The 15,059-nt window shown below is 41.4% G+C and overlaps 2 protein-coding genes across 4 annotated transcripts in view; both read left to right on the forward strand.

Moving 5' to 3' along the window:
• The window catches only part of LOC107384019 (ephrin type-B receptor 1-B), a 331,212-nt gene that overhangs the window by 130,057 nt on the left and 186,096 nt on the right, over positions 1-15,059 (forward strand). The window lies entirely within an intron of this gene.
• LOC139061811 (paraneoplastic antigen Ma1-like) lies at positions 5,966-6,999 on the forward strand. Its single transcript, XM_070541697.1, has one exon. The coding sequence runs from the start codon at positions 6,155-6,157 to the stop codon at positions 6,767-6,769; it is 615 nt and encodes a 204-aa protein (XP_070397798.1). The 5' UTR covers positions 5,966-6,154; the 3' UTR covers positions 6,770-6,999.

A 15,059-nucleotide genomic window follows, 5' to 3' on the forward strand; every position in this document is an offset into this window, starting at 1 on the left:
ACAGAAACAGCTGGAGTTAGTGGACATTCAAATGAATGAAGTAAATGGGGAAAAAATCAAATAAATTAAAGCTAAGTCATAAAATATGAGACATAATGGCAGAGTAGGTTTCAAATCAGAATTCTGCAGTGGGAGCAATCTCAGGTTTGGCTTGTTTGCTTCTAAAGGTAACACTCGAAATATTAGAATATGATGCAAAAGTCAGTTTGTTTCAGTTATTCATCTTAGACTGAGAGACCATCTAGTGGCTCTGAAACCCTTTGCAGGTGTACTGAATTCATTAGCTGATTAGAGTGTGACACTTTGAATCTAGAGTATTGAACCGTTTCACAATTTTCTAATTGTTTGAGGTTTTGAATGTGGGGTTTTCGTAAGCTGTAAGCCATAATCATAAGTTATAAAACAAATCTCATATAATAGCTTCACAGTAAAACAAAATAAATGGTGATTGACGTCCTGAGAAACACTCCTCACTCACCAGTAAACACCGAGGGTGCAGCCATTGAGGTGGTGGGTATCTTCAAGTACCTGGGTGTTCACCTCAACAGTAAACTGAACTGGTCCAACAACACAGATGCTCTGTATAAAAAGGGCTAAAGCCACATCCATCTCCTGATGAGGCTGCGGTCCTTTGGAGTTAGTTCCCATCTGCTAAAATCCTTCCAGCACTCTGTTGTTGGTTATGTTATTCACTCGTCTACAGGGTTGGGGTGCAGGCAGCACAAAAAGTAGTCAAAAAGCTAACTCGGTTCTGGGCTGCCAACTAGATTCAGTTGAGGAGATGTGTGAAAGGAATATGTTGGGCAAGATGACCTTCATTTTGGAAAACCCCTCCCACCCACTGAATCCTACTGTGGAGACAATGGACAGCTCCTTCAGTTTAAGATGGAGACATCCAAGATGAAAAACCGGACATCAACTCAACACACGAATAATAGAACATAGAAAGGAGTGTGAGAAACAAACAAGTCGAAGACACACAAGAGCAGCAAAACAAGAAGCAGAAAGTACAATAAAGAAGTCAGCCGTAACAGATCACTGCACAAGGGAAAACCATGTAATGGACTGGGACAACACAAGGATCATAAACAGCGAACAACAGAAATAGAAAAGATGGACACAGGAAGCTATAGAGAAAAGGAGATGTGGATGTGGGACCATGAACAGAGACGATGGCGTCTACTCATTGGATCGCACATGGGATTGCATCATCGGAGAGGGGAGAGCGGGAAGCAGAGGGTGACAGCGTCCTCCGCTGCCCGCGGATAAACAGAGTAGGAAGTGACGCCACCATCAGCCTCAGCTCTGAGGAAGTTTGCAGGAGCGAACGAAACTGTCAGTAGCAAGGTAAAAAAAAAAACTTTTCTGTGTTTTAAAAAAGAACCAACAATGCAGTTAGAAAAGCAACACAGTAAGAACATACCAAAGATTAACCAAGCACGCTTGTCTGATGGCCTGGGGTAGAGCATTCTGTTAAAAAGTACCACAAAAGGCAAAAGCACGCCATCTCAAAGTTTAGTTCAAAGTTCAGCACCCGGTGAAGGTGTGCTCCACAGAGAACATAAGGGTCTAAGAGATTGTGATATACTTTTAAGGTGGAGCAAAACAGTGTAATGCCTTAAATGTCAACAGTAGGACCTTAAAATAGGCAGGGATGCAGAAACTTGTGGAGTGATTTCAGTACAGGCATGATGTGGTCATATTTTGTTTTCTAGTTAAATTATGAGCCACTGCATTCTGCACTAGACACTAAAAAATCACCAAAAAAATAAGTATTTGATAGTTTTGGTAACATACGGACTGTTGGGCATATTTTTTTTGTTAGCACATAATAATCTTCTGCCATTCCAAGCACTCTTCCAGAGGAGGCTTGTGATCACCAATTGTGAGGTTGTTTCACAGAAAACACATTTCGGAAAGATCATACTTCAGTCATTTGTGTGTATGTATCATGTATTTATGCACCAGGAATAAAGTTTTTGGGAATGATCAAATAAACTGATTTGAGCTAATCCATGAAAAAACAATTGCATGTTCACATCATGTATCCTGCTATACACTTCTGGTGCAGGAGAGAAAAAAGCTAGAGGAACACCACTAGCACATGGATGCCTTCCCCCAGTCTATAAACTCGCCAGATTCCAATCCAATCAAGCAGAGCTCCATAATGAGTGTGGTACACTAAGGCCTTTTTCTGCAACTCACTCAGCAAAAAAAAAGTCCACTTTCAACACCCTGGGACCAGAAGACAGGGATCAACTCAGAAGTCATGTAGCGCTGGTTAGGCCTCTGTGGATGGCTCGAGGTGGACACACTTATCAGTGTGCAGACAATTTAAAGTAAAATTGCAGATTTTTCTAAAGATACATTAATGTTGTCTTTAAAGGGTATGCACACAGAGCTTACGTTTATAAGAAGACTTTGAAAGACCAAAGATTGTATCGTGGTGTCTGGCCAGCATGACTAATACGCTGCTCCGGCCTGCACTGTGGTGCACATCTGCACATCTGAGGGAGAGTGATATCTGATTAGTCCAGCTATAGCTGACAAACAAATGGATTTGCTGCGTATGGAATGTTCTCCTGGGGAGCTGGATAGACTGAGATAGAAAGATGCAGCTTTTGTGTGGGAGCATAATAAGACCCTTTGGGGAATGAACCAAACAGAGTGTTAGAGGGACACAAGAGCGCACATGCTTGTACACTTGATCATGTATCTGTCTTTCTGCCCTTCACTTTATCTATTTCACCCCACCCCCACCCCTATTTCCTGATTAACTCACCTTTGTGTTACGGTGAACTATGGTTGACATATCATTTTGTGTCTCAGCTCATTTTTATTTTATTTTTGTTTGTTTTTTGACAATATAAATTTGTGGTTAGCAAAGATTCATTTCAGTGACCACAAAACAGGATGATGCATCAGTGTGTGTGTGTGTGTGTGTGTGTGTGTGTGTGTGTGTCATCCCAGCATGAATGGACCAGTAAATCCTGTTTCCTTCTGCCCTTGTTTTCCCCGCATCTCTTTTTTTTGTCTCTTTAATTCCTTATCTTCAACTGTCCTATTCATCTGCATTGTGCTGGAACACCAGTCACAGAGGGCATGTGACAATAGCAGTATTAGCCAAATGCTTGGTGATCTTGCCTGACTTGCGGAGTAAATGTGAGACTTTTACACCCCTAATGCCCTCTGAATGGGGCTGCTGCTCCCCAAGAAAATGCATTGAGAAGCACTCAGGCTGAGGGGTTTTCTTACTGGGTCTTGTGAGCTGCTCCCATCTTAGCACGCAGTTTTTTTGCCTTTTCTTTTTTTGCCTTTTCATAAGCCGTTAATCTGAACTGGACTCCCCTTCATTGTAAAATGGTTCCAGAGTGGGGGAACTTGGCCAGACAAAAGTTGTCGTCTTTGGCTGAGGCTGCAGGTCCCGCTTAGACCCAGTCCCTTCCTTTTTCATCCGCTCAGAACGCAGCAGCTGTTTTTTGTGTGTCGAGGAAGAATGGTCGGATGTCAAAAGGATTTTTGGCTTAACGCTGCCCCCAGTGGAATTAAGATGCCACAAAAACGTAGATAAATCCTAACTGGAGAGAAACCAACCAGCCAACCAAACAAATAAATCCAGCCAGCATGTGTTATTTATCATTTCATCTACATTTAATGTGATATCTGATAGTTTTCCTCTAGTTAACATCTGTTAAGACTTTAGAGCTGTATTGTGTAGCAAGCTGAGTTGGAAGCGTACTGGACTTCTTTTAGGCCGGGGGCTGAATTAAATTACACCTTTGATCAGTGTTGGAGTCCCCCAATCTGAGGGATTGGAGCAAAAAAGGACATCTGTGTGCATCTGCAGGCATGTAAGGGTGTCAGAATATATATATATGTATATATATATATATATATATATATATATATATATATATATATATATATATATATATATATGTATATATTATATTATGTATATATATATTATTATTATTATTATTTTTTTTGTTAGTTGCAATAACATTGGAACAAATGTAAAAATCCAAACTGCTTTTTAGAAACGAGTTGTTCAGTAATTAATGGTGGAGTTGCTCTGAACTCAGTGCTTTAGAGGTACATCGCTTGAGTCTATTCTTTCTCTCCATGCCTGCTTCTCTCCCTCTTTTTTCTGTGCTTGCTGCCCCAGAACACCTTAATCCAGTGTGAAAGCAATTGGCTCTCTCAGATCTAATCAATAGAGGGCTAGGGCACTGAGCCAGGGGGAACATCTCTGGCCTCTGCTCAGCTACAATCAATTTAGAACCATCGATTCTGTGATTGAAATACAAAGAGCAGAATCGCTGAACCGTACAGGTGCTTTAGTGCTGGGGTGTGCCAACATGCTATACATCACCTCATGTGAGCATTTTTGTGTATTTATGCACGTGTTGCCCACATGACCATGCATGTCTATGCTGAAGGTAGGTTAGGGTTGTTGGTGTACTTTCTTCCCATGAGTGTGTATGGGTAGTATGATTTATTTTGAGTCATCTGTAGTAAAGTGGGAATGGCATTTAATCTAGCACCTCTGAGACGGAACCAAGGAGAAATATAAAATCACTCCTAATCCAATATGTCCTGCCCAGAGAAGCTGTGTTTGAAAAAAAGTGTATTTATGTTAGGATGTTATGATGGTCTCTGCATTTGTTGGTGGCCAGGATAGAAACTAGTATTTGTTAACAGAATACATAGTAATAAATGTGTGCATTTCTACCCAACCCCTATGTTGACGTTCTTGACTGTCTTCAAAAACACAACATCACCCATAAGATGCTCTCAGTTTTGAACATCGCCACACAGCTTTTGCCTTATTTATTTATTTTTGGGTGATGACTTGCACCAGTAGAAACTAGTGAAGGCTGATGAGAAATTTCAGCAGTTAGATTAGGATGTTAAAAAGACAAACGCACAGCGAGATCAGTTTTACTTTGTTTTTGTTGGGGTTTTTTTACACTAGGTGGTGCTAAAAGCAATTAAAAACTGTATAGTATCCCTTCAATAGGTCAGTAACACACTTCGTCGAATCACATAGACTTTTATTGTATAAGATGAGGTTGGAAAAGAGGCCTGAATGTTGAACCTATTGTGACCCAAAAAATAAATCAATTCATAGAAGAAAAATGTGAATTTCCACATGTCATTATAGCAATTCCATGTTTTCTAATATTTTCTAATGTGTAGCTGCATGTGTTCATTGTGAGAAGGCTACGAAAATTGTTCTAGTTCATACCAGGAAACAGGATCATCAGAAGAATGACATCCTGTGGTCAAACTGCAGGCTATTTTTTTTAGCAACAAGTTACTATCTCACTCCCTTTATGTGAGTTTCATGGCTGTTTGTTTACAGTTATGGATCAGCACCAGAAGATTCTAGATTACAAGCAAAACTGAGTTCTACACAGTACACTGATAAATTTATTAGTACATTGTCATTTCTAGGCCTACTTTTGGGTGTTTTATGGTAGATAACACTTACTACACGTATTACGGTAATGTCATTAGAGGAAGTGTGGTTGTTTGCCATCTTGCTGTTATAATTCTGAATGACTAATTGAAGAAAGTAAAATGCCACGACTGACTCATTATTCACTTCACACAAACATTTCACTCCAATATTGAGTTGTTGCTAATTGAAAATGTAATAATATGATTATTTGGTAATCAGGATATTTTGTTTGTATTCATAAATATGCAACAAATTTTCATAATTAATATGCTCTGAAGCATTGAATACAGTTCATTTTGTTATTAGATAATTTCATTGTTCTACAGAAAGATTAAAAAAAGAAACTAGGAAGTCCCTGTGATTGTAAAGCTAAAACCCAGGTGTTTAAGTTTAGCAGATTTATGATTTTCTTGCGAGAAGTGAGGAGAGAGAAGAACGAGAGGAGGGAGAAAGGAGGCGCAAAGGAGAATCGTCGGATGGCCGTGGAGAGAGACTAAAGAATGTGAGGAGTTTCAAGCTAAGCTGCTGTCATTCCTTCGTAGTGAGGGCAAGAGCATTGTTGATGTTAAAGGACTGTTAGACCCTACCCCTTTAGATGTAAACACTGCTCTCGTCAATGCTGTCAGCTCTCTTGTGGACAAGTGCAACTCTTCACCTGCTGATACTCAAAGCTACAGAAAGCTGCGGATGTTATCGGGGGTGATACCGACCCCTAGTGGAGAAGAGGAGTATGATGCTTGGGCAGAGCAAACTACACACATGCTGGAAGAATGGCAGTGTGGGGACAATGTTAAAAGACAAAGGATTGTGGAGAGTCTAAAAGGTCCCGCTGCTGACATAATGACATTCTTGCGAGCACAAAATCCCAATGCCACATCAAATGATTATATGCAAGCATTGGAAACAGCATTTGGAACCACTGAAAGTTCAGCCGACCTCTTAGTCAAGTTCAGACACACATTTCAAAGCGAAGGAGAGAAACTGTCAGCATACCTACTACGACTGGATAAACTGCTGCACTGTGTTCTCCGGAAGGGAGGCTTGCAGTTATCGGACATGAATCGACTTCGTACTGAGCAGGTTGTACGAGGTGGCTTACCACAGGATATGGTTGCACTGCACATACGCATGACAGATAAGCTAAGAGAACCTCTAACTTTCAATGAACTTTTGAAGGAAGTCAGAGAGGAAGAGGATATGCTACAAAGTAGAAATGACACAAAGAATGCTGTGATGTCAAAAGCAGTTACTTCTGTTACAAAGACCTTGCCAGAGATTAAACCTAATCCTGAGATGGAATGACTCAAAAGTGAACTCCAGGCAATCAAAGCTGAAATGAGCAATCTAAAAGTTGTGAGTGTCGCCGCAGCTACAGCTCAGCCTGAAATGCTGAGTACAAACTATGAACATGCAAGTAAAAGTAAGTACAAGGGGAATTCACCTGCATCAAGATTCAAGTCAAGTTCCGAGATTCCTCCGGGTATTTTTTGTTATAAATGTGGAGAAGACGGTCACTACATGCGGGAGTGTAACGGCACAGAAAACCTTCTAAGAGTCAACAAACCTCTTATCAAATTGACAAATTGGGAAACTACCACGGGGCTCAGTAGTGGAACGGCCTGAAGTCCCGCTGGTGAAGACACATTCCAAGAGCATCAAAACAAAGGAAGAAGTAGACAACACTATTCCCAAAGGCTTAGTTGGCCCTAGTTCTGCTGTGTCAGTACAGGTTGAAGGCATTTACACTAAAGCCCTTCTGGATACTGTGTCTCAAGTCACGCTGCTGTACAGATCCTTCTATGACAGATACCTGACTCACCTGCCGTTGACACCTATTAGTGTTCTGCAGATATGGGGGCTCAGTCCTGCCAATTATCCATATGATGGCTATTTGTCACTTAAGCTGGAGTTCAGGGAAGCAGATGTTGGCGTGGCAGAGACCATTGATGCCCTTGTGCTGGTTTGCCCTGTTCCAGTTGTGAAAGACAATGGAAATATGTTGGTTGGCACAAACACCCCCACTGTTAGAAGACTTCTGAAGAGTTACAAGGACCCAGATGGAGAAAATGTCATCACAGCAAAACATATCCACCCTGCTTTCAAAAAGGCCCTTGAGGAAAGCGCAAGATCCTCATTCGAAACTGACACCTACAGAAGAGGATCTGTATGTTTGCACAACCAAAACCAATAACATTACGCCCCGGTGGTGTGGCAAGGGTAAAAGGTGTGCCCAAGTTTCAAGGGGTTCCAAGCACTCAAGCCATTTTGGTGGACTCACCTGATGATCTCGCAGAGGAACCAAGGTTTCCAGATCAGCTTTTAGTGAGGCTGGAACTGCAGCTGATCACTGTTGTGAGCTCCAAGAAGATCACTGTACTGGTCAGAAACAACTCAAAGAAAGAGATCTCACTTACCAGAGGCATGACAATTGCCCACCTCTTCCCAGTTGATGTGATGCCCTCAGCTGCTACCAGGAAAGAGATCAGTCTCAAGCCTTCCGAGGAACTGACCCCAACCTCCTTCGATTTTGGAACTTTGCATGCCCTAGAGGAGTGGAAAGAAAGACTAGTGACTAAAATGATGGAATACAGCTAAGTTTTCTCTACTCATGAGTTTGATGTAGGCTGCAGTAAAAGCACAAAGCATACAATTAAAACTGCTGATGACAAGCCTTTTTGAGAAAGGTCCCGTCGCCTACCACCTGCTGATCTGGAAGCCCTCAGAGAGCATCTGTTGCGGTTGAAAGGTGCTGGCATCATTACAGAGTCACACAGCCCATACGCTTCACCTATAGTGGTGGTGAAAAAGAAAACTGGCAAGCTCAGGATGTGCGTGGACTACAGGACACTAAATAAGCGCACTATCCCTGATCAGTACACAGTGCCCAAGATAGAAGATGCACTTACTTGTCTCAATGGGAGCAAATGGTTCAGTGTTTTGGATCTGAGGAGTGGATACTACTAAGTGCCTATGAGCGAAGCAGACAAAGAAAAGACAGCCTTCATCTGTTCACTTGGTTTTTATCAGTTCGAACGGATGCCACAAGGGAATGTCGGGTGCCCCCGCAACATTTCAGCGGATCATGGAAGGGACGGTTGGAGACATGAACCTGCTAGAAGTGTTGGTCTATTTGGATGATCTAATAGTGTTTGGCGCCACACTTGAGCAGCATGAACAAAGACTACTAAAGGTGCTTGACCGCCTGAAAGAGGAGGGCCTTAAGTCATTGGATAAATGCCAGTTCTGTCAACCGTCGGTGTCCTATGTTGGACACATTGTGTCCCATGAAGGGGTGTCTACCGATCCAACGAAGACTGAAGCAGTCACTTCCTGGCCCAGACCAACCACTGTAAGCACCCTACGATCCTTTCTTGGATTCTGCGGGTATTACAGACACTTTGTCAAGGACTATTCCAAAGTCGCTTTCCCATTAAACCAACTCTTATCTGGCTACCCACCTCATGGGAAGAGGTTCAACAGAAACCAGGAACCGATCTATCTCAATCCGTCGGAGCCATTTGGCTCGAGGTGGGACGAAAAGTGTGAAGCTGCATTTGAGGGGTTAAAGCACTGACTTACAAACACTCCAGTGTTAGCCTTTGCCGACCCACAGTTACCCTATGTGCTACATGTCAACGCTAGCAGAGAAGGTCTGGGTGGTGTCTTGTATCAAGATCAAGGTGAAGGACTAAGACCAGTCGCATTCATTAGTCGCAGCTTAACCCCATCCGAACGTCACTATCCTGCGCATAAGTTGGAATACCTTGCATTAATGTAGGCTGTAGTTTACAAACTGCATGACTATTTGTATGGTACAAAGTTTGAGGTCAGAACCGACAACAATCCTTTGGCCTATGTCTTGACGTCGGCTAAATTAGACGCGACAGGTCACCGTTGGCTTGCAGCATTGTCAACATGTACAGAGCTGGGGCTCAGAATATTGACGCTGATGCCTTATCAAGGCGACCACATTCTGACCAAACTGTTGGAGGGCAATGGACTGGTATTTCTGCAGATGGAGTGAGAGCTATGTGTCAGATGTCAACGATGACCAAGAAAGCTATTTGTTCTGACAAGTCAGTCGATCATTTAGGCATCTCTATGCAAGCAATCCCAAAGGCTTATTGCAACCTGTCTGCACTCAGTGTTAAGGAAATGCCTATCCTGAACCCCTCAGAGCTATCAGCAACTCAACAAGAAGATCCCTTAATCGGTGAGATATGGAGAGCTCTCAAACAAGGAGATGCAGATCAAGTCAAGTCAAGGACTCCTGCTAGTTCACTACTTTTAAGTAAGTAGGGACGGTTGAAGTTACAGCAGGATGTCATGTACCATATCACTGTTCAACCTGGCAGAACACGCCGGTCCCAATTAGTACTGCCTGAAAAGTTCAAAAAGATGGTGATGCAGTCCCTCCATAATGACTCTGGTCACTTTGGCACTGACAAAACCTATGGGCTAATCAAAGAAAGGTTCTACTGGCCTAAAATGAAGTCAGATGTTGAAAGCCATTGCAAACTTGGTGCATAAATAGAAAGACCCTTCCGAAGAGAGTTGCACCATTGTTTCACATGCAAAGTGATGATCCAATCTTGTGTGTATGGATTTTTTTATCCATCGAACCAGACACTAGCAACACAGAAAATGTCCTGGTTGTTACTGATCATTACACCTGCTATGCACAGGCTTTCCCGACAAAAGACCAAAAGGCTTCTACCGTAGCTAAAGTCTTGCTCGAGAAGTACTTCATTCATCACGGGTTGCCAAAATGCATGCACAGTGATCAGGGAAGAGATTTTGAGAGTCGTCTCAAACATGAGTTGCTGAGTTCCCTTGGTGTTGAGAAATCAAGAACGACCCCATATCACCCGCAAGGGGATCTCCAGCCTGAGAGATTTAATAGAACGCTGTTAGATATGCTTGGGACCCTAGAACCCGACAAGAAACAGAAATGGAGCAAACACATTTCGCATTTGGTCCATGCTTACAATTGCACACCAAATGAAGCCACCGGATTCTCTCTTTACTATCTTATGTTTGGGTGTGAAGCACAGATGCCCGTGTATTTGTGTTTTGGGACATCCAGCGACAATACAAGCAAGGACACTTACCTCAAGTATGTTTCAGACATGGAGTTAAAAACTGCTTATGAACTCGCTGAGGCTGTGGCTGCAACACAAAATAACGGAAACAAACAGAGATATGACAAGAAAATCAGGCTCTCACAGTTGTTACCTGCAGACAGAGTCCTAATACATAACCTTGGGCTACAAGGAAGGCATAAGCTAGCGGATCGCTGAAATTCAGCGCTCTATGTTGTGGAATGTCAGATGTCAAACCTGCCTGTGTTTCGGCTGAAACCAGAAGACGGGAATGGACCTGTTAAGACACTGCATCGTAACCACATTTTGCCTTTGGGTCAGACAGTGTGCTTGGATTCAGTACGACTCATGAACCCTGTCTCCGAAAAGAAGAGATCAAAGGGAAAAGGGAACAATACAAAGAGGGGCAAAGACAACCGTGTCTTAAACCCTGACGTGTTAGTGCTACATGAAGATGAGTATATGGAGTCAGAAGATGAAGAACTTTGAGTCTGGTATCACTTGACACACATGACCCAAAATGAGAGAGGGGACAAAGAACCATTACAACCATTTGGGTTGGCTTTGGATGTTCAGCTTGAAGATTTTGCTGTTCAAGAGGCACTGCATGCCACTAAGGAAGAGACTACCTCTGACGCAGTTGAACCCTTCAATTTGCAAGAGATCCGAGACAACCAGACAGACGTTTCAGACACTGTGATTTTGGATCCAGACCCTGACCCTCAAGATGACCTGCAGACTGGTGAGACCAACCGACCTCGCCGACATAGGAAAGCTCCCTTGAGACTGACCTATGACACACCAGGTACCCCTAGTGTTGTTTGTCCTACAGTAAAATATGTTTCTTGATTTACAAGTGGGTTAATGCCCCTTTTTCAATCTAGTTCGGGTTGAATTAAACTGGCGGTATGCCTAGTCCAGAGGACATGTTTTTTTTGGGGGGGGAGAGTGTAATAATATGATTATTTGGTAATCAGGATATTTAGTTTGTATTCATAAATATGCAACAAATTTTCATAATTAATATGCTCTGAAGCATTGAATACAGTTCATTTTGTTATTAGATAATTTCATTGTTCTACAGAAAGGTAAAAAAAAATAAACTAGGAAGTCCCTGTGATTGTTTGTAAGCTAAAACCCAGGTGTTTAAGTTTAGCAGATTTATGATTTTCTCGCGAGAAGTGAGGAGAGAGAAGAACGAGAGGAGGGAGAAAGGAGGCGCGAAGGAGAATCGTCGGATGGCCATGGAGAGAGACTAAAGGAGCTTGAGGAGAACTTATAACAGGCCGGGTGCGGAATCATGTCCAGCCTGGACGATTGTTCTTCACACCAGACGATCGTGGAAGAGTTCGTGGCCGATGTATGCAGTGGGAGAGCGAGTTTTAACCGGTTCCAGTGGAGGTCGGAGGAGCTAAGCTACACTAAAGTTTCACTGCAGCTGTCGGGGCCGCACGGGAGGAGTGTGACGCACGGATCCAGCCACTCACCTGCACCGTGGGAAGAGAGCCAGGGAAGTTGGGACCCGGCATTGTTTTCCGCGGTTGTGGGGACCACGGAATACCTCCGACTGGTAGGATTAAGGGTTCCATTAAGGGATATGAGCTCCAACGCGCGCCACCAGACTTAAGGCAAGCTTGCATAAAACAGAAAGAGTGCACTCTAAAACTTATATATAAAAAAAAGAACTCTAAGGGAAAACTAAACACGGGTTAACTTACTGTAATTTGGAACTAGTTTTTTGTGTTTATCATTCTCATTTGGTTAATACAGATACTCAAAATCTATTTCCTTGTGTGTTAGTGTTTTCTTTATCCAGATGTACACTGGGAAACAAAAGTGCTTTACCACATATTGTTGTGTGCCTTGGGAAACCTCTGGAATCAAAGTTAAACTTCTAGACGCAGTTTATATCCATTGGAATGTCTTTTTCACCACAACCGTAATTTGAGATTAAAGGGTAACTAGACTCAATAGCCAGCACCATATTCTATCGAGCCAGGTGGTGAAAGGGTTACAAAAAAGTAGCTTGAGATATTGTTAGAGCTAAATAATAGCTCTTAATTTACTGTTAGCATTGGTAGCTGAGCATTAGCTTCTAGCCTTCTTAACCCAATAAATAAAACTGACCCCCCAGCTGGTTGAGAATGAAATCAGCTTTATTGTAACCTTCCTACCAACATGACTGATTCTTTAGATGGTTTTATGATTATTTGATCATAGAATTCCAACATATTGCTAATTTAATCCACATTTGTCATAAAATGCTAATTTCACAGCAATATTATGAGCCACATTATATGTTTCCTTTTGAAGTTCTGAGTGTGAAGTCTACAAGTTCCAATTGAAAAACGTCCTTAATTATTGGAGCCTAAATGTTGTTGCAGCAATGCTAATGTGTTTGCTTTTTCAGTTGCAATAGCTTTTTCTACACCTTCTTTTTTTAAATTGTAAACAGAAGTAATTTGCACATTTTATTGATTAGAAGGAAGTGGAGTGGATATTTATTGTGTTTACAAGATAACATTGAATAAGGTAAGCTGCTTTATATTTATTACACATAATTAACTGTGCAAGCAGTCAAAATTATGGTGTTTAGAGTCATGGAACGACACAGTGTGCACAATGTGTTACGACTCGCATTGTAAAAAAAGGTTTTGACATCTATACACAATGTGTTTTCATTTTAATTAAACATGAATATTTTGTCACCCAACTGAAAAATAAACAATCATTCTGTACTACAGGCTTTATGTAAACATATGTGATTATTTTACTTTTCTACTTTGTGTGGATTATGGGGTGATAAAGGAAGGAACATCAACACAATCATTATTTTATATATTATTTTATTTTATATTTGTTCCACTATAATAATATAAACTCATAGATGCTTAATGTTCCACCTAATCTGACCTAAAAAAAATGTATTGATTTTTTTTCATCCCTTAAAGCAAGCACTCACCTTGTTTGGCCCTGTCATCCCGTAAATGACTTTCTGCCATTTATACAATTAACCATGTTGGTTTTGCCCCATAAGCCTCAACTGGACAGCATATTGATGCCTTTGTCCACATCAACAGTGTCGCAAATATTCTTTTCCACAATATATGTGAGCCACAAATAATGAACTACTAAACCAAGGCCATGCACCGTAGTGCTATAGAAAAATCCTTCAAAGCTCATTCTGTGAAATGGTGCCACCTTTCAATTGCACACACATCTTTAGAATGTTACTCATGTTGCTGTTCAAAATGGAGATTTTTTTACATAGAAATGTTGACATTTCTAAGAAAAAACCCTTATTTGATAGAACGGATGTGGTCCTATCCAGAATGGACTACTGCAATGTGCTGTATGCTGGCCTAAGTCAGGGTGCCGTGGCACGTGTTGGTCTCTCTTCCGTTAGACCAAGCACGGGTACGGAGTAGATGGAGTTAAACACCTTTTAAGTTGACAGAACGAGGAGACAAATGATCAGAAGTCCATTCACTGTTTCACCGCTCATGAGGGGGAGAGTCTCTGCAGCAAGTCCCGCGACCTGCTCTTGCCAGATGCTTCGGACAGACTCTCTCCGTTCTGCTGAAAACGGCTGATTTTTATTGAAGATTACAGGAATGTTACATACGTAGTTTGCCATACACACACGTAATTCTGCCATCTGCACCTGCAGACGCACGTCAGCTAATAGCCTTGTTAATGAAAGACCAATTCATCCCAAGGACATGCAACCTTGAGATGATCAGGACACATCCTGCAACATCCTTTGCTAACAAAGACAGTTGTTCTTGTATTGAGGAACTGAAGGAAGGAACGCTTTCACTCCCTTATGCAGCTGTTCAGCTTGAGCAGAAAAGGCACAGAGAGGTTTTCGATATTATAACAAGATTCCATGAAAAGGCATATAATAATGTATTTATGATAATATATAAGGGGCAAAAGTGAGAGATACATATTTAATCATATAAAAGAGCTTATAATAATATATGAAAGAGCTTATATGAGAGATATATATTTTCAATCCCCCTTTTGAACTCTTTTAAGAGTTCAATAAAGATATAAGAAATCAAAACAATAACACCAAATTCCATCAAAAAGAATCCAATAAGCAAAGTTTTAAAATACAAATACAAACAATCAATCAGATTACAGCTTCTCATATTTCCAGCAGTAAACTAATACAAAAAAAACATGATCATATTTTTAACTGAACATGTTACAACATGTATGGATCGCATGCAACTCCATATGAGGGCGAAAAACCCTAATTATCATATGTTTATAGGGAAAATTCCCCCATGTCCCCCCTTTTGTCATATCTCAATTTTGGGGCGAACGCCTGTTGGCATAGAGTGTGCATGCCTAGGACATCAATGATCAACAAAAAATAAAAACAAAACAATCAAAAAATGCATAGAAATGAACTAGTGAAAGGGTTGTTACATTAATCACTGAACATTCTCACACTCTAACAACATCTTCTTCATCATGAG

This window comes from Nothobranchius furzeri, chromosome 11 (genome assembly GCF_043380555.1).
Source record: "Nothobranchius furzeri strain GRZ-AD chromosome 11, NfurGRZ-RIMD1, whole genome shotgun sequence".
In the NCBI taxonomy this organism is placed as follows: Eukaryota; Metazoa; Chordata; class Actinopteri; order Cyprinodontiformes; family Nothobranchiidae; genus Nothobranchius; species Nothobranchius furzeri.